Genomic DNA, 25,752 nt, shown 5'->3' on the forward strand with positions numbered 1-25,752 from the left:
AGCTGGGTCTCTCAGGAGAGGAGGATAATGGAGGCTCAACAGCAGATAATGGCTGTAACCGGATCTTTAGCCGGCTGCACCGCTAATGGATCCACAGCAGCACAGAGGACATCAGGAGAGTGACGAGAGAATCCTCCGGGAGGTGACGTAAACCTCCAACAGACACGTGAGGAGCCCCTGGAAGAGTCCTGGGATCCCGGCACAAGGGGGGCACGACAGGCTGAACCCACACATGGGTGGACCCGGCCGCACATATACAGGATATACACACATATATACGGACACAACAAGCAATCGGCGGCCGGGGAGCACGTCCACATGACCCCACAGCCCAGCATGCACATGTACAGGAGCCAATAACCCACATCCACTGGAGACCAGGCAGAGATAATCCACACTGGTCACAGCTGTGATAATCCCAGATAATCTGTGTCACTGGAGATTATAATCTGTACATCACATGGACGGATTATTACATCGTCTGGAGATTATAATCTGAATGGTGCCATACACTCGGTGTAACATGCAGTCGCTATGTGCGGGCAGAGAGTACATGTCAGCATGTCGGGGGTCCGTGTTCGGCCCCCACTCACAACATCCCCCCATGACGAGAGATGATACAATGATGGAAAAGGCTGGACATGGATGAACGTGATCACGGCCGTGCAGGAGACAGCGACATGCATGGAGGGAAGATGGAGGCATGCGGAGCGCCGGACAGCGCCCCCGGGAGGAACCGCACCGCACCTTCTTAGGCTTCAATCCACGCTGCACGGAGAGAGGGCAAAAGGTGAGAGGTTAGAGGTCAGCTAATCCGAGAGGAGGAGTAGTACCCTGCACGGAGAGAGGTTAGTGAATCCGAGGAGGAGTAGCACCCTGCACGGAGAGAGGTTAGTGAATCTGAGAGGAGGAGTAGCACCCTGCACGGAGAGAGGTTAGTGAATCTGAGAGGAGGAGTAGCACCCTGCACGGAGAGAGGTTAGTGAATCTGAGAGGAGGAGTAGTACCCTGCACGGAGAGAGGTTAGTGAATCCGAGGAGGAGTAGCACCCTGCACGGAGAGAGGTTAGTGAATCCGAGGGGAGTAGTAGTACCCTGCACGGTGAGAGGTTAGTGAATCCGAGAGTAGGAGTAGCACACTGCATGGAGAGAGGTTAGAGGTCAGCTAATCCGAGAGGAGGAGTAGTACACTGCACGGAGAGAGGTTAGAGGGCAGCTAATCCGAAAATAGTACCAAGCTAGGAGACCAGCGCCTGATTACATGTATGTAAAGTGGAGACATCCCGAGACTGATTGTTAATTCTCAAAAATCTTTATTCATGAGTATAATGCGTCCTCCATTATTAAGACAAGAGATGACAGTTAGTGCTCAAAGTTCTATGCAGAAATGTTTATTACTGTGCTCCTCCTCCTAGACCTGTCTTCTACCTTCTACATTACCCTGTGCTCCTCCTCCTAGACCTGTCCTCTGCCTTCTACATTACTCTGTGCTCCTCCTAGACCTGTCCTCTACCTTCTACATTACTCTGTGCTCCTCCTCCTAGTCCTGTCCTCTGCCTTCTACATTACTCTGTGCTCCTCCTCCTAGACCTGTCCTCTGCCTTCTACATTACTCTGTGCTCCTCCTCCTAGACCTGTCCTCTACCTTCTACATTACTCTGTGCTCCTCCTCCTAGACCTGTCCTCTACCTTCTACATTACTCTGTACTCCTCCTAGACCTGTCCTCTGCCTTCTACATTACTCTGTGCTCCTCCTAGACCTGTTGTCTGCCTTCTACATTACCCTGTGCTCCTCCTCCTAGACATGTTCTCTACCTTCTACATTACTCTGTGCTCCTCCTCCTAGACCTGTCCTCTGCCTTCTACATTACCCTGTGCTCCTCCTCCTAGACCTGTCCTCTACCTTCGACATTACCCTGTGCTCCTCCTCCTAGACCTGTCCTCTGCCTTCTACATTACCCTGTGCTCCTCCTAGACCTGTCCTCTGCCTTCTACATTACTCTGTGCTCCTCCTCCTAGACCTGTCCTCTACCTTCTACATTACTCTGTGCTCCTCCTCCTAGACCTGTCCTCTGCCTTCTACATTACCCTGTGCTCCTCCTAGACCTGTCCTTTGCCTTCTACATTACTCTGTGCTCCTCCTCCTAGACCTGTCCTCTACCGTCTACATTACCCTGTGCTCCTCCTCCTAGACCTGTCCTCTACCTTCTACATTACTCTGTGCTCCTCCTCCTAGACCTGTCCTCTACCTTCTACATTACTCTGTGCTCCTCCTCCTAGACCTTTCCTCTGCCTCCTACATTAGCTTGTGCTCCTCCTCCTAGACCTGTCCTCTGCCTTCTACATTACTCTGTGCTCCTACTCCTAGACCTGTCCTCTGCCTTCTACATTACTCTGTGCTCTTCCTCCATACATCTCTGTCCTAATCTCCTGATACCTCCCCACACAATCTCCAGTATATAACCTGTCCTCTCCATACATCTCTGCCCTAATCTCCTGATACCACCACACAATCTCCAGAATATAACCTGTCCTCTCCATACATCTCTGCCCTAATCTCCTGATACCTCCACACATAATCTCCAGTATATAACCTGTCCTCTCCATACATCTCTGACCTAATCTGCTGATATCTCCCACACATGATCTCCAGTATATAACCTGTCCTCTCCATACATCTCTGCCCTAATCTCCTGATACCTCCATACATAATCCCCAGTATATAACCTGTCCTCTCCATACATCTCTGCACTAATCCCCTGATACCTCCCCACACATAATCTCCAGTATATAACCTGTCTGTCACGATATGGTATGAAATATCATATAAGTTTAGTTGCTCTTCAGCTCATGAGGTGGGCTAAATCCCCCCTTCCCTAGCTGACTCTCCTTGTTTCTCTCTGGGCTATGGACTGTATGCTACAAGGTGGTTTTATTGCCCTGGGGTCATAAATTCCAGGCTCGGACGAAAGTCCCTCACCCCTCCCACCTGCACTAGTCGGAACTGGAAAAGTGGCTCCAAAATTCATGAAAGATTCTTTGTTTTTTTATACGATATTATGCACCATGTTTACGGTAAGAACACGAAAATATATATTCGTATTCTCACTCAGTGTATGTACCCATCCCTTGAAACTCGGGCTTCTAACTCCGTCTGGTAAAGAAGTAGGGTTTTCTCTGTAAATATGTATCCCAGATAGGACATATTTGATCTCATTAGAATGCTCACGTTAACCCGAGATGATTGATGGGTTTGTTAGAACTATGACGTGTTTTGTAGTGAAGTTATAGAAATTAGAGAAAATAGTTTAAAGTTTACTCAGAATGTAGAGAGAGGAGGGTCTGGATAAGCCAGCCTTTCTGTGATGTCACAGCCTTAAGGTTTTAAGTTTGTGGCAGGCTTCCCCAGCTCAGATTTCTTCCTGACTTCTTGTCTTCTCCTGAAGCCAGCAGCACGTCCAATGAGTTGGGACGTATGGAAAACTGCCCTAGCCTGGTTGCCTGCCATGCTTTGAACATGTGAGTGTTGCTTTTTCTCATTTATTCCCTTTATGTTATAATTACCCTTGTACATATTTGCAATTGTCTCATTTGTAACATCTTTGTAAAATATTTTGATAAAACACTGCCTGAAACTTTTGATGGGGTATATTATTTAATACCAGTTCTTTCTCCTGTTCTAAACCGTACCCTAAGTCTTCTGAAGGGAAATACGCTACTGTTACTGTTGTGTTGGGTTAGCTTCGGACCCGTTTAATCGAAGTTGGTGGCAGCGATAGTGTGCTGACTGTTGAGTGATGCGGTAGCGACTGCGGCGTTGATAATTATTGTTAATGCCTGAGTGGGAGTAGTTATCGCGTCGCTGCAGCGTGCCCAATAGCCAGTACATAGCAGGCAGCCTTTCTGGCGACTAATTACCCAGGGTGCAGTACCTAATCTGACCTGAGAGCAAGGGGGCGCCAGAGAGCTGCAAGTGTTAAGTGGTATTGTAAGTGGGATATACATAAATCCCTGCAGTTCGTGGTATATAGAAAAGCAGTGGGATACCTAGAATAAGCCCCTGCTGTAAACTAAGAGGTCAATAGCTTTGTGTGTGGTTTTTCATCACATCGTGGAGTGGAGGGATAACTAAGATAAGCCCCCCTGCACATGTGATAGCCGTCTGTTGGCCTAAAGTCACCTCAATCCGTGACGTAGGGGTGACGGTCACGGTGGGAATCCTGACCAATTGGTGACAGCAGTGGGAATCGTGACATTTGGTGGCAAGGCGGTGGGATATCTTAGAGCATTAGTGATTTGGTTTGAGTAATCATTCCTCTCACTAAAAACTTGCAGAAAGTTCTTGCGAGGACTCTGCGCAAATAAGTTTGGAGAACGAACTCAGTGTTTTATTAGTCTTGAGACAATTGTGTACGGGTAATTATCCCCTCCCTTTCTCTTCGTTTTTCTATCCTATCTTTTATTTGGCAACCATGGTTGTGCGGGGAGAAACCTTCTATGAGCAGCAGACGAGAGACACCCTTGTTCCCTTATGCAAGTCACAGCACATTGACATTGCGGGCAAAAACAAAGCCCAACTGGTCGCAGTTCTGGTGCAATGGGAAGCCGACCAAGCCAGGTCACAGAGCTCAGAGGCCGCAGAAGCCAGCACCAGCGAACATGGTGCTGCAGCAGAGGTCCAACCACTGAATGCTGGCCCTGTTAGCAATCCGGGCGAGTTGGACCCCCACCTGCAGGCGGCCTTGAAAGAATTCCCCACTGACGACCATGAGGGACGTCGGCAGCTGATTCAGCAATACCGGCAGGAGGCCCAGGCCCAGCAAGCCGAGAGAGAGGCCCGAGCCGAGCGGCAAGCGGTGCGGGAGTACCAGCTGCAGATGGCCCGGCTGCAAATGCAGGGGTCGTCCCAGTCCAGCCGTGAGCCCAGCAGCGCTCAGATACCTAAGCCCCAGCCCGATCACTCCTGTTATGGAGAAGGACGGGGACTTGGACACTTTTCTGCGGGCCTTTGAGAAAGCCTGCAGACAGTACCGGCTGCCTACAGATGAATGGGCCCGATACCTGACACCAGGGCTGAGAGGCAAAGCTCTGGAGGCGTTTGCTGCCCTCCCTCAAGAACAAGATGGTGACTATGAGGCCATCAAGCAGGCTCTGATAGCCAAGTACCAGCTTACACCCGAGGTGTACCGTAGAAAGTTCTGGACCCTCCAACGTGGCCCACACGACAGTTACAGTGATGTGGTGCATGGACTGGGGACCCACTTTGACTAGTGGACCCAAGGACTGTCAGTGACCACCTTTGCACAGCTGCGAGACCTGATAATCAAAGACCAGTTCTTTCATCTTTGCCCAGCTGAGGTGCGACAGTTCGTGATGGACAGAGAACCCAAAGACGTGACGAAAGCAGCGCAGATTGCCGATGCCTATGAGGCCAACTGTAAATCGGAAGTGCGGAAGCCAGTCACCACCAGCTGGAGAGGGGGTAAGCCTGCAACCAACGCCAGTACCCCTGCCAGCCAGCACACCAGAGGTCCTGGCCCCGTGGCCAACAACACCAGACCTACCACCGAACCTCGCGCGTGTTACACCTGCAATCAGACTGGTCATATCAGTCCCTCCTGCCCAACCAAGCAGAAGAACACCCAAGCCAAGGTCCCAGGGCCTAATGCAGCAGTTCTTTTGGTGGGTGGTGTGGTTGGGAGGGTGTGTGACAACGTACAGCCCGTCACTGTGGGAGGCCATGTTGCTACAGGCCTCAAAGACACCGGGGCTGAACGAACCCTCATCCGACCCGAACTGGCGGCCCCTGAAGAAATCATTCCGGGGAAAACCCTAACTGTCACTGGGATTGGGGGCATCAGCTGTCCCTTACCGATGGCCCGGGTTTTTATTGATTGGGTGCCGGGAGCGGGGTGAAGGAAGTGGGGCTGTCTGATAATTTGCCCACTGATGTTTTGTTGGGGACTGATTTGGGGAGGATGGTTGGATACTACGTCCCTGATACCCCTCCCCAATCTACTAATGAGGGTAATGTTAACCCTGATGATGATGATGATGGGAAATCGCATGTGTTACCTGACCATGCTTTACCTTGTAATGATGCATCTAATAACCATTTTTTTTCCTAGGATTGATGGTGGAAATGTTGTACCTGTGCCAGCTGAACCTGATAATGATTTTTCTGTGAAGGTTAATGTGTCCATAGGTACAGGCATGCCCAGCCACGTCGTTCTGCGGAGTGAGACGGCTGAGGAACCCCTAACAGGGGCAAGTGTCGGTGCTACAGGAAATGGGGAGATGCATGGGAACCGTGAGGAAGGTGATGCCATGAAAGTGACCAGTGCCACCGAGGAAGGTAACTGGCCCATAAGTAGCACTGCCCCTGGAGTGTTGGGGGTGGATGGGGAGGTAGAGCCCATAGCAGCGCCGGCTGATGGGCCTGTAGAAACCCCCGGGGAGACAGCCTACGTAGCTGTCAGAGTGCCCGGAACGCAGATAACTGTCAGCCTTCCGGACCCTCCTCAGTCATCACTGTGACTGAACCAGAGGTGGACCCAGAGCAGGTCCAAGAGGGTTCCCGTGGGGAAGGGACCCTGACGTCGCTTTTGGCTTCCCCTAGCCAGGAGTTTCAGGCCGCTCTGCACACAGATGCGAGCCTAGAGAGTTTGAGACAACTCGCCGAGACGCACTTCTCCGAGACTGATAAGGAGAAGGTGTTCTGGGAACGAGGAAGGTTGTACTGGAAGACAGTACCCGGAGAATCACAAAAGGAGTGGTTGAGGGAAAGACAGCTGGTCGTCCCGCAGCAATTCCGGGGTGAGTTGTTACGGATTGCCCATGAGATCCCGCTAGCTGGACACTTGGGGATCAGCAAAACTAAGGCCCGTCTGTCTCAACACTTCTATTGGCCTAAGATGGGGACAGATGTGTAAAACTACTGCAGCTCCTGTATCACTTGTCAAAGGGTGGGGAAGGCGGGGCCTGCTATTAAGGCTCCCCTGATCCCTTTGCCAGTAATAGAGGAGCCTTTCCAGAGGATCGCGGTGGACATTGTGGGCCCGCTGGCCGTCCCCAGCAGCTCTGGAAAGCAATACATCCTTACTGTGGTAGACTATGCTACCTGGTACCCAGAGGCAGTAGCTCTGTCGTCAACTAGGGCAGATAAGGTGGCGGATGCCCTGTTGGCCATCTTTTCACGTGTAGGGTTTCCCAGGGAAATGCTTACTGATCAAGGGACCCAATTTATGTCTCGCCTAATGGAGGCTCTCTGTAAGAGAATGCAGGTGAAGCACCTGGTATCGAGTGCGTATCACCCACAGACCAATGGCTTGTGTGAACGCTTCAATGGTACCCTCAAACAGATGCTGCGCATGCTGGTTGAAACTCAAGGGCGCGACTGGGAGCAATACCTCCCACACCTGCTGTTCGCTTACCGAGAGGTTCCGCAGGCCTCGACGGGGTTCTCCCCCTTCGAGCTCCTGTACGGCAGGCGAGTCCGGGGACCCCTTGGGTTGGTAAGAGAATCCTGGGAAGAGGAGCCGAACCCTTCTGAAGTGTCCATAGTGGAGTATGTCATGCGCTTCCGTGACAAGATGCAGACCTTGACGCAGTTGGTGCATGACAACATGACGCAGGCTCAGGCTGATCAGAAGCACTGGTACGACCAGAACGCCCGGGAGCGGACCTACGACGTGGGTCAAAAGGTGTGGGTGTTGGTCCCCGTACCAACGGATAAGCTTCAGGCAGCCTGGGAGGGCCCGTACGTCGTCCACCAACAGCTCAACCCGGTCACTTACGGGGTCACGCTTGACCACGCTCGGGGTAGGCGAAAGGCCTTTCACGTCAACATGATGAAGGCTCATCACGAACGTGAACCTTTCGTCCTACCGGTCTGCAGCTTGCCCGAAGACGGTGAGGAAGACACCCTCCTGGACATGCTGGCCCAAGCCAAGGCCAATGGGTCCATCGAGGACATGGAGGTAAGCGCCTCGTTAACGGAATCCCAGCAGTTGCAGTTGCAAACCACACTGGAACCCTTCCGGGTCGTGTTCTCCAACCGACCTGGGAGGACTGAGTTAGCAGTCCACAAGGTGGACACCGGGAATCACGCCCCACTACGGCGAACACCCTATCGAATCTCTGACCAGGTGCAGCAGATTATGCGCCAAGAGATCGATGAGATGTTACAGCTGGGGGTGATTCGACGGTCAAAGAGCGCGTGGGCATCACCTGTAGTTCTCATGCCAAAGAAGGACCGGACCACCCGGTTCTGCGTGGACTACAGGGGGCTCAACGCCATCACAGCCTCTGACGCGCACCCCATGCCGCGCATCGAGGAGCTGCTTGAGAAGTTAGCTGGCGCAGATTACCTAACAATAATGGATCTGAGTCGAGGATACTGGCAGATTCCCCTGAGCCCCGAGGCGCAGGAGAAGTCCGCCTTTATCACACCCTTTGGACTGTACGAGTCCACGGTCATGCCCTTCGGCATGAAGAATGCCCCTGCCACTTTCCAGCGGATGGTCAACCTCCTGCTTCAGGGACTGGAGAAGTACGCCGTGGCGTACTTGGATGACATTGCCATCTTCAGTTCCTCCTGGGAGGAACACCTGCAGCATCTCGAGGAGGTGCTCAGGCGAATTCACCAAGCAGGACTGACTATCAAGCCGGGAAAGTGCCAGATGGGCATGAGGGAGGTCCACTACCTGGGCACCGGGTAGGCGGGAACACCCTGAAGCCAGAGCCTGACATATTGGGAGTGATCGTGAACTGGCCCACTCCCGTGACCAAGAAACAGGTGATGTCCTTCTTGGGCACTGCAGGGTACTATAGGCGCTTCGTACAGCACTATAGTAGCCTGGCAAAACCTTTGACGGACCTCACCAGGAAGAAGCTACCCCACATCGTCAACTGGACAGATGGCTGTGAGGGGGCCTTCCAGGCGTTGAAAACCGCACTGTGCAACGCCCCTGTGTTGAAAGCAGTCGACAGCAGTCAACCGTACTTGGTGCAGACCGACGCCAGCGAGTTTGGCCTTGGTGCTGTGCTCAGCCAGGTTGACTCGGAGGACCAAGAGCACCCCGTGTTATACCTGAGCCGGAAACTTTTGCCGAGGGAAGTGGCCTACTCCACAATCGAGAAGGAGTGCCTGGCCATAGTCTGGGCCCTGCAGCGCTTGCAGCTATACTTGTACGGTCGCCCCTTCACTGTGGTGACCGACCACAACCCTCTGCGCTGGCTAAACGCCATGTGTGGAACCAACGGCAGGTTGCTACGCTGGAGCCTTGCCCTTCAGCAGTTTGACTTCACCATTGAACACAAAACGGGCAAAGAGCATGGGAATGCAGATGGACTCTCCCGCCAGGGTGGACCTACTGATGTGCCCATGAAGGCATACCGTGGGGTACTGCCTCCCTAGCGCACACCAAAAGGGGGAGGTGTCACGATATGGTATGAAATATCATATAAGTTTAGTTGCTCTTCAGCTCATGAGGTGGGCTAAATCCCCCCTTCCCTAGCTGACTCTCCTTGTTTCTCTCTGGGCTACGGACTGTATGCTAGAAGGGGGTTTTATTGCCCTGGGGTCATAAATTCCAGGCTCGGACGAAAGTCCCTCACCCCTCCCACCTGCACTAGTTGGAACTGGAAAAGTGGCTCCAAAATTCGTGAAAGATTCTTTGTTTGGTTTTTATACGATATTATGCACCATGTTTACGGTAAGAACACGAAAATATATATTCGTATTCCCACTCGGTGTATGTACCCATCCCTTGAAACTCGGGCTTCTAACTCCGTCTGGTAAAGAAGTAGGGTTTTCTCTGTAAATATGTATCCCAGATAGGACATATTTGATCTCATTAGAATGCTCACGTTAACCCGAGATGATTGATGGGTTTGTTAGAACTATGACGTGTTTTGTAGTGAAGTTATAGAAATTAGAGAAAATAGTTTAAAGTTTACTCAGAATGTAGAGAGAGGAGGGTCTGGATAAGCCAGTCTTTCTGTGATGTCACAGCCTTAAGGTTTTAAGTTTGTGGCAGGCTTCCCCAGCTCAGATTTCTTCCTGACTTCTTGTCTTCTCCTGAAGCCAGCGGCACGTCCAATGAGTTGGGACGTATGGAAAATTGCCCTAGCCTGGTTGCCTGCCATGCTTTGAACATGTGAGTGTTGCTTTTTCTCATTTATTCCCTTTATGTTATAATTACCCTTGTACATATTTGCAATTGTCTAACATCTTTGTAAAATATTTTGATAAAACACTGCCTGAAACTTTTGATGGGGTATATTATTTAATACCAGTTCTTTCTCCTGTTCTAAACCGTACCCTAAGTCTTCTGAAGGGAAATACGCTACTGGTACTGTTGTGTTGGGTTAGCTTCGGACCCGTTTAATCGAAGTTGGTGGCAGCGATAGTGTGCTGACTGTTGAGTGATGCGGTAGCGACTGCGGCGTTGATAATTATTGTTCCTGCCTGAGTGGGAGTAGTTATCGCGTCGCTGCAGCGTGCCCAATAGCCAGTACATAGCAGGCAGCCTTTCTGGCGACTAATTACCCAGGGTGCAGTACCTAATCTGACCTGAGAGTAAGGGGGCGCCAGAGAGCTGCAAGTGTTAAGTGGTACTGTAAGTGGGATATACATAAGTCCCTGCAGTTCGTGGTATATAGAAAAGCAGTGGGATACCTAGAATAAGCCCCTGCTGTAAACTAAGAGGTCAATAGCCTTGTGTGTGGTTTTTCATCACATCGTGGAGTGGAGGGATAACTAAGATAAGCCCCCCTGCACATGTGATAGCCGTCTGTTGGCCTAAAGTCACCTCAATCCGTGACGTAGGGGTGACGGTCACGGTGTGAATCCTGACCAATTGGTGACAGCGGTCAGGGGAATCGTGACAATGTCCTCTCTATACATCTGTCCTAATCTCTTGATATCTCCCACACATAATCTCCATTATATAACCTGTCATGTCCATACATCTCTGCCCTGATCTCCTGATACCTCCTCACACAATCTCCAGTATATAACCTGTCCTCTCCATACATCTCTGCCCTAATCTCCTGATACCTCCATACATAATCCCCAGTATATACCCTGTCCTCTCTATGCATCTGTCCTAATCCCCTGATACCTCCTCACACATAATCCCCAGTATATAACCTGTCCTCTCCATACATCTCTGCCCTAATCTCCTGATACCTCCACACATAATCCCCAGTATATAACCTGTCCTCTCCATACATCTCTGTCCTAATCTCCTGATACCTCCCCATACATAATCTCCATTATATAACCTGTCCTCTCCATACATCTCTGTCCTTATCTCCTGATACCTCCACACACAATCTCCAGTATATAACCGGTCCTCTCCATACATCTGTGCATTAATCCCCTGATACCTCCCCACACATAATCTCCAGTATATAACCGGTCCTCTCCATACATCTCTGCACTAATCTCCTGATACCACCACACAATCTCCAGTATATAATCTGTCATCTCCATACATCTCTGCCTTAATCTCCTGATATCTCCCACACATAATCTCCAGTATATAACCTGTCCTCTCTATACATCTCTGCCCTAATCTCCTGATACCTCCCCATACATAATCTCCAGTATATAACGTGTCCTCTCCATACATCTCTGCTCTAATCTCCTGATACCTCCCACACAATCTCCAGTATATAACCTGTCCTCTCCATACATCTGTGCTAATCTCCTGATATCTCCCACACATAATCTCCAGTATATAACCTGTCCTCTCCATACATCTCTGCCCTAATCTCCTGATACTTCCCACACAATCTCCAGTATAAAATCTGTCCTCTCCATACATCTCTGCCCTAATCTCCTGATACCTCCACATAATCTCCATTATATAACCTGTCCTCTCTATACATCTCTGCCCTAATCTCCTGATACCTCCCCAAACACAATCTCCAGTATATAACCTGTCCTCTCCATACATTTCTGCCCTAATCTCCAGATACCTCCTCACACACAATCTCCAGTATATAACCTGTAATCTCCATACATCTGTCCTAATCTCCTGATACCTCCCCACATAATCTCCAGTATATAACCTGTCCTCTCCATACATCTCTGCCCAAATCTCCTGATACCTCCCACACAATCTCCAGTATATAACCTGTCCTCTCCATACATCTGTCCTAATCTACTGATACCTCCCCACATAATCTCCAGTATATAATCTGTCCTCTCCATACATCTGTCCTAATCTACTGATACCTCCCACACAATCTCCAGTATATAACGTGTCCTCTCCATACATCTCTGCCCTAATCTCCTGATACCTCCACACATTATCTCCAGAATATAACCTGTCCTCTCCATACATCTCTGTCCTAATCTCCTGATACCTCCCACACATAATCTCCAGTATATAACCTGTCCTCTCCATACATCTCTGTCCTAATCTCCTGATACCTCCCCAAACACAATCTCCAGTATATAACCTGTCCTCTCCATACATCTCTGCCCTAATCTCCTGATACCTCCCACACACAATCTCCAGTATATAACCTGTCCTCTCCATACATCTCTGCCCTAATCTCCTGATACCTCCCCACAATCTCCAGTATATAACCTGTCCTCTCCATACATCTTTGTCCTAATCTCCTGATACCTCCACACATAATCCCCAGTATATAACCTGTCCTCTCCATACATCTTTGTCCTAATCTCCTGATACCTCCCACACATAATCTCCAGTATATAACCTGTCCTCTCCACACATCTCTGCCCTAATCTCCTGATACCTCCACACATAATCTCCAGTATATAATCTGTCCTCTCCATACATCTCTGTCCTAATCTCCTGATACCTCCACACATAATCCCCAGTATATAACCTGTCCTCTCCATACATCTCTGCCCTGATCTCCTGATACCTCCACACACATAATCTCCAGTATATAACCTGTCCTCTCCATACATCTCTGTCCTAATCTCCTGATACCTCCCACACATAATCTCCAGTATATAACCTGTCCTCTCCATACATCTCTGCCCTAATCTCCTGATACCTCCACACACATAATCTCCAGTATATGACCTGTCCTCTCCATACATCTCTACCCTAATCTCCTGATACCTCCCCACACATAATCTCCAGTATATAACCTGTCCTCTCCATACATCTGTCCTAATCTCCTGATACCTCCCACACATAATCCCCAGTATATAACCTGTCCTCTCCATACATCTCTGCCCTAATCTCCTGATACCTCCCACACATAATCCCCAGTATATAACCTGTCATCTCCATACATCTGTCCTAATCTCCTGATACCTCCACACATAATCTCCAGTATATAACCTGTCCTCTCCATACATCTTTGTCCTAATCTCCTGATACCTCCACACATAATCTCCAGTATATAACCTGTCCTCTCCATACATCTCTGTCCTAATCTCCTGATACCTCCACACATAATCTCCAGTATATAACCTGTCCTCTCCATACATCTTTGTCCTAATCTCCTGATACCTCCACACATAATCTCCAGTATATAACCTGTCCTCTCCATACATCTTTGTCCTAATCTCCTGATACCTCCACACATAATCTCCAGTATATAACCTGTCCTCTCCATACATCTCTGTCCTAATCTCCTGATACCTCCCCACACAATCTCCATTATATAACCTGTCCTCTCCATACACCTCTGTCCTAATCTCCTGATACCTCCACACATAATCTCCAGTATATAATCTGTCCTCTCCATACATCTTTGTCCTAATCTCCTGATACCTCCCCACACATAATCTCCAGTATATAATCTGTCCTCTCCATACATCTCTGTCCTAATCTCCTGATACCTCCACACATCATCTCCAGTATATAATCTGTCCTCTCCATACATCTCTGTCCTAGTCTCCGGACTCCTCTGTAGCTCGGATGAGGGCGAAGCTCCTATGGTCGCCTTCCTGCTGTACATGGATCACAGACATGTGTGGTGAGATAAGCAGCCATCTTGGTGGCATTGATCATTGTGCAGATGTAGGGACGATGTCCGCCATGTCCCCGATTCCTGAATATTACAGGACGATGCTTATAATTTGTGGTGCCCCTTCTATCTGATCCTTGGGCTCTCACTGCGTCCCGGGTGGAGAGGCGACATTTTAAGATGTGTGAATGCTAATGGTGTACTACCACCAGATGGCGCCATCGCAGCCATCACCAGCAGCGTGCCTACACAGCAGCGCTCTCTGCTGGCAGCATTAATGCAGCACACCGTACGATGGCCACCACCTGCACATGAGCAGAGCCCCCCGCAGCCAGGAAGGGTTGTCATGTGCACGGCGTCCGGCTGCAGGATCATCATCATACCCACCTGCTCATCACTGCGGCATCACCTGGTGTATATAAGCATGGCCAAACACACAAGACATGCTTTACCCTGCAGCTCTGCTCCATATGGTGCAGGTATGATTACTAACTCCACAACACAGCTTACTGCAGCATAGTCACACGGGCAGGTCCCCCAGGCTTTACACTTCAGGCCTGCCCCACACAAGGTGTCTTACTAAGGCTGGTTTATCACTTACCGTGGTTTTGGGGCCGCAATAATTCCACGGAGCACCGTACGCCGTATTTAACGCCGTGGAAAAAGATCGAGCCCGCCCGATCTTTTTCATGGCTTATGGACACGCCCCCATTGAAAATCACTGGGACCGCAAAAACATTAGAAGATGGTTTATGCGGTGCACCGTGACTTCCGATTTTGCGGAACTAAGTTTTTTTTCCAATACTTTTTTAATAGTATTGGAAACCCGAAAAATGGCGATCTGAAAGTTTTTTGCGGCCCGTTATTGCGGCAGATCGTGAAAATTGTGGCGATACGGCTGCAGTAATGGGCCGCAAAAAACCCGGCAAGTGTAAAAGAAGCCTAAGCAGGATAATTACAACCCCCCAAAAAATAACTTGCTGGTCGTGAGGTGTGCGGACTGCACCACCGGACCCCCGCGACGGGACATTCCAAGCCCACCAGGATCAGGTTAGGGGGGTAAATAGCGGGGACTCACCAGTTTGCTGGCCTTCGGGATGTCAGCCGCCTCTGTAAGAAAAGGAGAACGGTCAGTGTGGGGCAAAGCACCGCGCACACAGCCCCCGTCCGTCCGTCCCGCGCACACCTTGGATATCTTTTTGTATCCCTTTCCTGCTTTATACAGTTCAACTACATTTTCCCGTAGATCCGTTGACAATTCTTTTGCTTTCCTCATGACTCACAATCCAGAAACGTCAGTGGCCATGAGTGGAGGAAAAGGTTTGGGGGGGGGTGGGGGGAGGGGAGTAAACTTTATTAACATGCACAAGAGACAAGAATAGCAGTGAAAATAACTCAGAACGCGCTTGTTGTAAGCAGCTTAACTGCGAAGAGAGCAGACTTTGCCTGCAGGAAAAAAAAACGCAGCAAAAACGCAACGTGTGAAAAAAGCCTAAATGTGACAAAGCTGCGACTTCTCTATAATCACCGCTGTACCGTAATAAGATGCGAGGATGTCGGACCCGCTCCTGTATAACCGGTATCCCCCCGATCACCCAGCATGGGGGGCTCTTACCTCTCCTGAGCACCTTGGTGGCCGCCGGCTCCGGGGTCTCAGGGGACGTCGTGTCGGCTCCATCATCCGCCACCTGGATCTACAGAGAGAAGAGCCGGCGTCAGAAGGCGGCAGTCACAGCGCACAGGCCAGGCTGCACAGGTATGCTGGCACTTGTGGTTCCCCAGAAGATGTAACCGCTTGTGGACCCTCTCAGGACATTTCTCCACCACATTAAGAGTTGGTATTTTTGGTTACTGGTTTTAGTAAAATCCTGCTCCAGTTGGTCTTTCATAGAGCGCCGCACCCACCGCAGACACAGAGGAGGGGCCTCGGCACGCACCGCGCCCGCCGCAGACACAGAGGAGGGGCCTCGGCACGCACCGCGCCCGCCGCAGACACAGAGGAGGGGCCTCGGCACGCACCGCGCCCGCCGCAGACACAGAGGAGGGGCCTCGGCACGCACCACGCCCGCCGCAGACACAGAGGAGGGGCCTCGGCACGCACCACGCCCGCCGCAGACACAGAGGAGGGGCCTCGGCACGCACCACGCCCGCCGCAGACACAGAGGAGGGGCCTCGGCACGCACCACGCCCGCCGCAGACACAGAGGAGGGGCCTCGGCACGCACCACGCACGCCGCAGATACAGAGGAGGGGCCTCGACACACCACGCCCACCGCAGACACAGAGGAGGGGCCTCGGCACGCGCCACACCCGCCGCAGACACAGAGGAGGGGCCTCGGCACGCGCCACACCCGCCGCAGACACAGAGGAGGGGCCTCGGCACGCACCACACCCGCCGCAGACACAGAGGAGGGGCCTCGGCACGCACCACACCTGTAGCAGACACAGAGGAGGGGCCTCGGCACGCGCCACACCCGCCGCAGACACAGAGGAGGGGCCTCGGCACGCACCACACCCGCCGCAGACACAGAGGAGGGGCCTCGGCACGCACCACACCCGCCGCAGACACAGAGGAGGGGCCTCGGCACTCACCACGCCCGCCGCAGACACAGAGGAGTGTTATGATCTGGTGGCCTAGGAGCAGCATGAGACGGACTCTGGAGAAGGTGGAACCTGTACTGACCGCAGACCCTGAACTTAGCACCGCAACTAGAAGTAGCCGTGGGGGGTACCTAACACTCCCTAGACCCCTCGACACAGCCTAAGAACTAACTACCCCTAAAGACAGAAACAGGAAACCTATCTTGCCTCAGAAAAAATCCCCAAAGGATAGATAGCCCCCCACAAATATTGACTGTGAGAGGAGAGGGAAATGACATACGCAGACTGAAATTAGGATTTAGCAAAGGAGGCCAGTCTAGCTAAAAAAAAAAAAAAAAAAAAAAAAAAAAAAAAAAAAGGAATAGGACAGAGTACTATGCGGTCAGTATTAAAACACTAGAAAATATCCACCACAGAAAATACAAATCTCCACATCTGACTAAAGACATGGGGGGTATATCTGCATCTCCAGGGAAATAGCTAGGCTGCAAAAAATCCTTCACAGACAAAGCTGGACAAGACAAAAACATGAAAATGCACAGAACTATAAGGTCCACAGCAGGTGGACAGCAGAAACAAGGTCAGAACTGTAGAAAAGAACAGCAAAACAGGAGAGACCAAGTATGGATGCGAATCCTCCAAAAACAATGGACAACTGGCACTGACTAAAGGATCAAGCAAGACTAAATAGCTGAGTCCAAATTGCAATAAGTGGACACACCTGATAAATGCTGCGATCCAAAGACAGCAGCACTACCACTCAACCACCGGAGGGAGCCCAAGAGCAGAATTCACAACAGAGGGGGGCCTCGGCACACACCACACCCGCCGCAGACACAGAGGATGGGCCTCGGCACGCACCACGCCCTCCGCAGACACAGAGGAGGGGCCTCGGCACGCACCACGCCCTCCGCAGACACAGAGGAGGGGCCTCGGCACACACCACGCCCGCCGCAGACACAGAGGAGGGGCCTCGGCACACTCCACGCATGCCACAGACAGAGAGGAGGGGCCTCGGCACGCACCACGCCCTCTGCAGACACAGAGGAGGGGCCTCGCCACACACCACGCCAGCCGCAGACACAGAGGAGGGGCCTTGGCACGCGCCACCCCCGCCGCAGACACAGAGGAGGGGCCTCGGCACACTCCACGCATGCCACAGACAGAGAGGAGGGGCCTCGGCACGCGCCACAGACACAGGAGGGGCCTCGACGCGCCACCCCCACCGCCGAAGGAGGAGCCTCTGCCCAGGCGCCACCCCCGCCGCTGAAGGAGGGGCCTCTGCCCAGGCGCCACGCCCACCGCAGATATGGTGGAGGGGCCTCGGCACTGAACAAGCTGAATAGTAACGGAGCCGCAGGCTACTTACTTCATTGCATGTTGCAGAATGAGATCTGTCAGGAGAACCTGTAACTCGCTGAGCTGCTCTGTGCGGCTTTAGGACCACATCAAAGTGCAGCTCCCATCTGACTGCAAATCTGTAGATAGCAGCGGAGTTCAGGTTCTGCTGTCAGCATGGGCTCGCTGACTGTTTCATAGTTAACTCATTCTGCAGCCAGCACTTGAGGGCAAACGTGGCCAAGTATTCCATGGAGCTCAATATAAAGAATGGCTTTGAGGCCAGAATGCACCGTGTTGTAGAGGTTCTGTCCTCCACAGATGTAGTAGAGCCGAGCACAGAGGACTCAGTGCCCACGGAGCTGAATATTGTGAGCAGAGAACAAACATCAGAATAAAAGCGAGATCAGGACGGCTGGACCTGACCCGATCACACAGGGGAGCGGAGCGGCGGCAGGGAAGACTGCGGCGGCACCAGGGAAGACTGCGGCGGCGCCAGGGAAGACTGCGGCGGCACCAGGGAAGACTGCGGCGGCGCCAGGGAAGACTGCGGCGGCACCAGGGAAGACTGCGGCGGCGCCAGGGAAGACTGCGGCGGCTCTAATGACAACAGCCATTGCAATGGAACATCTATCCCAGTAGTGTAACCGCTTACATCCCACAGCCGGCCACAAGAGGCCCCAGCGCTGGTTACTGGGGGTCTCGGGCCACAAATAGCGTCAACATTTGGTCTTGTAAAGGGTTAAAGTGCTCGCTAACAGGGCGAGCGGGGCGTAATCCAGCCTACAGCGCACAGGTGCCACCTGACCAAGTTCAATAATTACGTGCTGCCAGGGAACAGAAAACAACCCATTTCCATTCACAGGCCTCACAGCTGATGGTTTGTTACAGTGTACCCAGCAGGTCATCTGTTACAATGTATCAGGGTAGCTCAAGTTCATTCAGCTTCGTGACTTGGACAAGTTTCAGTCTCAGATAAAGTCTCTGCTTGCGGTCAGTGAATGGAGACTGAACTGTGGGGTAGCACAGGAGGGGTACAGAGCAGTGCTAGCAGGAGATGCCCCCTGAGTGAATATTTGGGGGTCTGTACACAGGGAGGACTGTGCCCACCAGGGGGCACTCAGTGCACAGATGGACACGGCTCCCGGTGATGAACGTGGACTCGTGAGCTCCCCTGGTGGCGACAGCGGCTCACCTGTGACTGGCGCACGAATATCCCGTGGTTCTCCTCGCAGGTGAAGTACTTCCTGCCCTGCACGGTGCCGTCATTCTTCCCCTTCGCGTCGTCGAGGATGACTCCGACCCATTTCCCAGTGGCAAATAGTGTCGCCCCCACAAAGGCGACGGTACCGCGGTGCCCCTTTCCGATCACCTCCACTCGAGAGCCCACCTTCAGGGGCTTACCGGTGGCCTCCACGCTCATCCTTGCCACAGAGCTCGGGGTCTGGAGGGAAAGAAAAGCACTAAAGTCAGACAACGGCTTGGAGGGGACGTTCACGTCACATAGGATCTCGTTATACACCTGCAGAGCTGCACTCACACAGAGTGACCCAGCCTGGGGCAGACACCTCCAGAGCTGCACTCACACCCAGTGACCCAGCCTGGGGCAGACACCTCCAGAGCTGCACTCACACCCAGTGACCCAGCCTGGGGCAGACACCTCCAGAGCTGCACTCACACCCAGTGACCCAGCCTGGGGCGGACACCTCCAGAGCTGCACTCACACAGAGTGACCCAGCCTGGGGCAGACACCTCCAGAGCTGCACTCACACCCAGTGACCCAGCCTGGGGCGGACACCTCCAGAGCTGCACTCACACAGAGTGACCCAGCCTGGGGCAGACACCTCCAGAGCTGAACTCACACCGAGTGACCCAGCCTGGGGCGGACACCTCCAGAGCTGCACTCACACAGAGTGACCCAGCCTGGGGCAGACACCTCCAGAGCTGCACTCACACCCAGTGACCCAGCCTGAGGCAGACACCTCGAGAGCTGAACTCACACCGAGTGACCCAGCCTGGGGCAGACACCTCCAGAGCTGAACTCACACCCAGTGACCCAGCCTGGGGCGGACACCTCCAGAGCTGCACTCACACCGAGTGACCCAGCCTGGGGCAGACACCTCCAGAGCTGCACTCACACCCAGTGACCCAGCCTGAGGCAGACACCTCCAGAGCTGAACTCACACCGAGTGACCCAGCCTGGGGCAGACACCTCCAGAGCTGAACTCACACCGAGTGACCCAGCCTGGGGCGGACACCTCCAGAGCTGAACTCACACCGAGTGACCCAGCCTGGGGCGGACACCTCCAGAGCTGAACTCACACCCAGTGACCCAGCCTGGGGCGGACACCTCCAGAGCTGCACTCACACCGAGTGACCCAGCCTGGGGCAGACACCTCCAGAGCTGAACTCACACCGAGTGACCCAGCCTGGGGCGGACACCTCCAGAGCTGAACTCACACCGAGTGACCCAGCCTGGGGCAGACACCTCCAGAGCTGAACTCACACCGAGTGACCCAGCCTGGGGCAGACACCTCCAGAGCTGAACTCACACCGAGTGACCCAGCCTGGTGCGGACACCTCCAGGTGGAGAAGGAGGAGGAAGAAGAAAAAAGAGGAGGAAGAAGAGGAGAGGAGGAAGAAGAGGAGGAGAGGAGGAAGAAAAGTGTCAGCTGGTAGCACAAAAACTGTTTACACTGACAGCAAGCAGAGGTACCCAGCTGTGGGAGCATCAGACAGAAAGAGAGAAAAGTGAGAGCAAACAAAAGAGAGGAAACAAAAGAGATCAAAGAGAGGGGAGCCCAGAGAGTGAAGAGGAGAGAGAAGAGAGAGCGGAGCCCAGAGAGGGAGGAGAGAGAAGAGAGAGAGCGGAGCCCAGAGAGGGAGGAGGAGAGAGAAGAAGAGAGAGCGGAGCCCAGAGAGTGAAGAGGAGAGAGAAGAAGAGAGAGCGGAGCCCAGAGAGGGAGGAGGAGAGAGAAGAAGAGAGAGCGGAGCCCAGAGAGTGAAGAGGAGAGAGAAGAAGAGAGAGCGGAGCCCAGAGAGGGAGGAGGAGAGAGAAGAAGAGAGAGCGGAGCCCAGAGAGGGAAGAGGAGAGAGAAGAAGAGAGAGCGGAGCCCAGAGAGGGAGGAGGAGAGAGAAGAAGAGAGAGAGCGGAGCCCAGAGAGGGAGGAGGAGAGAGAAGAAGAGAGAGCGGAGCCCAGAGAGGGAGGAGGAGAGAGAAGAAGAGAGAGCGGAGCCCAGAGAGGGAGGAGGAGAGAGAAGAAGAGAGAGCGGAGCCCAGAGAGGGAGGAGGAGAGAGAAGGAGAGAGCGGAGCCCAGAGAGGGAGGAGGAGAGAGAAGAAGAGAGAGCGGAGCCCAGAGAGGGAGGAGGAGAGAGAAGAAGAGAGAGCGGAGCCCAGAGAGGGAGGAGGAGAGAGAAGAAGAGAGAGCGGAGCCCAGAGAGGGAGGAGGAGAGAGAAGAAGAGAGAGCGGAGCCCAGAGAGGGAGGAGGAGAGGGAAGAAGAGAGAGCGGAGCCCAGAGAGGGAGGAGGAGAGAGAAGAAGAGAGAGCGGAGCCCAGAGAGGGAGGAGGAGAAGGAAGAAGAGAGAGCGGAGCCCAGAGAGGGAGGAGGAGAAGGAAGAAGAGAGAGCGGAGCCCAGAGAGGGAGGAGGAGAGGGAAGAAGAGAGAGCGGAGCCCAGAGAGGGAGGAGGAGAGAGAAGAAGAGAGAGCGGAGCCCAGAGAGGGAGGAGGAGAGAGAAGAAGAGAGAGCGGAGCCCAGAGAGGGAGGAGGAGAGAGAAGAAGAGAGAGCGGAGCCCAGAGAGGGAGGAGGAGAGAGAAGAAGAGAGAGCGGAGCCCAGAGAGGGAGGAGGAGAGAGAAGAAGAGAGAGCGGAGCCCAGAGAGGGAGGAGGAGAGAGAAGAAGAGAGAGCGGAGCCCAGAGAGGGAGGAGGAGAGAGAAGAAGAGAGAGCGGAGCCCAGAGAGGGAGGAGGAGAGAGAAGAAGAGAGAGCGGAGCCCAGAGAGGGAGGAGGAGAGGGAAGAAGAGAGAGCGGAGCCCAGAGAGGGAGGAGGAGAGGGAAGAAGAGAGAGCGGAGCCCAGAGAGGGAGGAGGAGAGAGAAGAAGAGAGAGCGGAGCCCAGAGAGGGAGGAGGAGAGGGAAGAAGAGAGAGCGGAGCCCAGAGAGGGAGGAGGAGAGAGAAGAAGAGAGCGGAGCCCAGAGAGGGAGGAGGAGAGGGAAGAAGAGAGAGCGGAGCCCAGAGAGGGAGGAGGAGAGAGAAGAAGAGAGAGCGGAGCCCAGAGAGGGAGGAGGAGAGAGAAGAAGAGAGAGCGGAGCCCAGAGAGGGAGGAGGAGAGGGAAGAAGAGAGAGCGGAGCCCAGAGAGGGAGGAGGAGAGAGAAGAAGAGAGAGCGGAGCCCAGAGAGGGAGGAGGAGAGAGAAGAAGAGAGAGCGGAGCCCAGAGAGGGAGGAGGAGAGGGAAGAAGAGAGCGGAGCCCAGAGAGGGAGGAGGAGAGGGAAGAAGAGAGCGGAGCCCAGAGAGGGAGGAGGAGAGGGAAGAAGAGAGAGCGGAGCCCAGAGAGGGAGGAGGAGAGAGAAGAAGAGAGAGCGGAGCCCAGAGAGGGAGGAGGAGAGAGAAGAAGAGAGAGCGGAGCCCAGAGAGGGAGGAGGAGAGGGAAGAAGAGAGAGCGGAGCCCAGAGAGGGAGGAGGAGAGAGAAGAAGAGAGAGCGGAGCCCAGAGAGGGAGGAGGAGAGAGAAGAAGAGAGAGCGGAGCCCAGAGAGGGAGGAGGAGAGGGAAGAAGAGAGAGCGGAGCCCAGAGAGGGAGGAGGAGAGGGAAGAAGAGAGAGCGGAGCCCAGAGAGGGAGGAGGAGAGAGAAGAAGAGAGAGCGGAGCCCAGAGAGGGAGGAGGAGAGAGAAGAAGAGAGAGCGGAGCCCAGAGAGGGAGGAGGAGAGAGAAGAAGAGAGAGCGGAGCCCAGAGAGGGAGGAGGAGAGAGAAGAAGAGAGAGCGGAGCCCAGAGAGGGAGGAGGAGAGGGAAGAAGAGAGAGCGGAGCCCAGAGAGGGAGGAGGAGAGGGAAGAAGAGAGAGCGGAGCCCAGAGAGGGAGGAGGAGAGAGAAGAAGAGAGAGCGGAGCCCAGAGAGGGAGGAGGAGAGAGAAGAAGAGAGAGCGGAGCCCAGAGAGGGAGGAGGAGAGGGAAGAAGAGAGAGCGGAGCCCAGAGAGGGAGGAGGAGAGAGAAGAAGAGAGCGGAGCCCAGAGAGGGAGGAGGAGAGGGAAGAAGAGAGAGCGGAGCCCAGAGAGGGAGGAGGAGAGAGAAGAAGAGAGAGCGGAGCCCAGAGAGGGAGGAGGAGAGAGAAGAAGAGAGAGCGGAGCCCAGAGAGGGAGGAGGAGAGGGAAGAAGAGAGAGCGGAGCCCAGAGAGGGAGGAGGAGAGAGAAGAAGAGAGAGCGGAGCCCAGAGAGGGAGGAGGAGAGAGAAGAAGAGAGAGCGGAGCCCAGAGAGGGAGGAGGAGAGGGAAGAAGAGAGCGGAGCCCAGAGAGGGAGGAGGAGAGGGAAGAAGAGAGAGCGGAGCCCAGAGAGGGAGGAGGAGAGAGAAGAAGAGAGAGCGGAGCCCGGAGAGGGAAGAAGAGAGCGGAGCCCAGAGAGGGAGGAGGAGAGAGAAGAAGAGAGAGCGGAGCCCAGAGAGGGAGGAGGAGAGAGAAGAAGAGAGAGCGGAGCCCAGAGAGGGAGGAGGAGAGGGAAGAAGAGAGAGCGGAGCCCAGAGAGGGAGGAGGAGAGAGAAGAAGAGAGAGCGGAGCCCAGAGAGGGAGGAGGAGAGAGAAGAAGAGAGAGCGGAGCCCAGAGAGGGAGGAGGAGAGAGAAGAAGAGAGAGCGGAGCCCAGAGAGGGAGGAGGAGAGGGAAGAAGAGAGAGCGGAGCCCAGAGAGGGAGGAGGAGAGAGAAGAAGAGAGAGCGGAGCCCAGAGAGGGAGGAGGAGAGAGAAGAAGAGAGAGCGGAGCCCAGAGAGGGAGGAGGAGAGGGAAGAAGAGAGAGCGGAGCCCAGAGAGGGAGGAGGAGAGGGAAGAAGAGAGAGCGGAGCCCAGAGAGGGAGGAGGAGAGGGAAGAAGAGAGAGCGGAGCCCAGAGAGGGAGGAGGAGAGGGAAGAAGAGAGAGCGGAGCCCAGAGAGGGAGGAGGAGAGAGAAGAAGAGAGAGCGGAGCCCAGAGAGGGAGGAGGAGAGAGAAGAAGAGAGAGCGGAGCCCAGAGAGGGAGGAGGAGAGAGAAGAAGAGAGAGCGGAGCCCAGAGAGGGAGGAGGAGAGGGAAGAAGAGAGAGCGGAGCCCAGAGAGGGAGGAGGAGAGGGAAGAAGAGAGAGCGGAGCCCAGAGAGGGAGGAGGAGAGGGAAGAAGAGAGAGCGGAGCCCAGAGAGGGAGGAGGAGAGAGAAGAAGAGAGAGCGGAGCCCAGAGAGGGAGGAGGAGAGAGAAGAAGAGAGAGCGGAGCCCAGAGAGGGAGGAGGAGAGAGAAGAAGAGAGAGCGGAGCCCAGAGAGGGAGGAGGAGAGGGAAGAAGAGAGAGCGGAGCCCAGAGAGGGAGGAGGAGAGAGAAGAAGAGAGAGCGGAGCCCAGAGAGGGAGGAGGAGAGAGAAGAAGAGAGAGCGGAGCCCAGAGAGGGAGGAGGAGAGAGAAGAAGAGAGAGCGGAGCCCAGAGAGGGAGGAGGAGAGAGAAGAAGAGAGAGCGGAGCCCAGAGAGGGAGGAGGAGAGGGAAGAAGAGAGAGCGGAGCCCAGAGAGGGAGGAGGAGAGGGAAGAAGAGAGAGCGGAGCCCAGAGAGGGAGGAGGAGAGAGAAGAAGAGAGAGCGGAGCCCAGAGAGGGAGGAGGAGAGGGAAGAAGAGAGAGCGGAGCCCAGAGAGGGAGGAGGAGAGAGAAGAAGAGAGAGCGGAGCCCAGAGAGGGAGGAGGAGAGGGAAGAAGAGAGAGCGGAGCCCAGAGAGGGAGGAGGAGAGGGAAGAAGAGAGAGCGGAGCCCAGAGAGGGAGGAGGAGAGGGAAGAAGAGAGAGCGGAGCCCAGAGAGGGAGGAGGAGAGGGAAGAAGAGAGAGCGGAGCCCAGAGAGGGAGGAGGAGAGGGAAGAAGAGAGAGCGGAGCCCAGAGAGGGAGGAGGAGAGAGAAGAAGAGAGCGGAGCCCAGAGAGGGAGGAGGAGAGGGAAGAAGAGAGAGCGGAGCCCAGAGAGGAAGGAGGAGAGGGAAGAAGAGAGAGCGGAGCCCAGAGAGGGAGGAGGAGAGGGAAGAAGAGAGAGCGGAGCCCAGAGAGGAGAGAGTTGCAGTTATTACAGGGCGGTGCGGTGATTGTCAGCAGTCACAGCCGGTTGGTGGCAGCGGTATTATACGCAGGACGTGGCGGTATCACAGTGACACGCCTCCCTCCATCCTCGCCGGTACCGCCCGATCCTCCGCCGGGTCCCCGCACTCACCTCTCTATGGTTCGGTGCTGGTTTTTCCCCGCAGTTTGCCGTTACGCTGCTCGTAGTACCGGGCACGGGCTGTGGCTCTCCGAGCATCAGCCGGTGACAGCAGATCCAAGCCTCGTTCTCACATCCAATTAAAAAAGAGGACACAAAGTTCACACATGACAGATCAACAAATCAACGCCGACTTAGTGCAGCACTATGACTGACAACAGCCAATCACAGAGCGTGACACACTGTCTCACATAAAAAGAACCAGAAAGAAAAGCGAAGACGAGGCTTGACTCGCACAAAGTCTTACTACGCGTGCGCACTGCGAAATAATTGAACCACTAAAATCTATATATCCCCTGTATACTCCTCATACACTACATTATATATATATCCTCCATGTATACTCCTCATACACTACATTATATATATATCCTCCATGTATA

General features: G+C 53.7%; 1 protein-coding gene across 2 annotated transcripts in view; it reads right to left on the minus strand.

Annotated features, from left to right (window-relative positions):
• Positions 1-25,435, minus strand: part of DCTN1 (dynactin subunit 1) — a 106,834-nt gene extending 81,399 nt beyond the window's left edge. Inside the window, exons 1-5 of one of the 2 annotated variants that reach the window (XM_069745072.1) lie at positions 25,322-25,435; positions 19,101-19,349; positions 15,583-15,661; positions 15,046-15,077; positions 748-768 (exon numbers count right to left, since the gene is read on the minus strand). In XM_069745072.1, coding sequence (XP_069601173.1) covers positions 748-768; positions 15,046-15,077; positions 15,583-15,661; positions 19,101-19,349; positions 25,322-25,408 — 468 coding nt within the window. In that variant the 5' untranslated portion in view covers positions 25,409-25,435. The remainder of the gene's footprint in view (positions 1-747; positions 769-15,045; positions 15,078-15,582; positions 15,662-19,100; positions 19,350-25,321) is intronic. The other variant, XM_069745070.1, reaches the window with a different exon arrangement.
• Between the last annotated feature and the right edge of the window lie 317 nt (positions 25,436-25,752).

This window comes from Ranitomeya imitator, chromosome 1, assembly GCF_032444005.1.
Source record: "Ranitomeya imitator isolate aRanImi1 chromosome 1, aRanImi1.pri, whole genome shotgun sequence".
In the NCBI taxonomy this organism is placed as follows: Eukaryota; Metazoa; Chordata; class Amphibia; order Anura; family Dendrobatidae; genus Ranitomeya; species Ranitomeya imitator.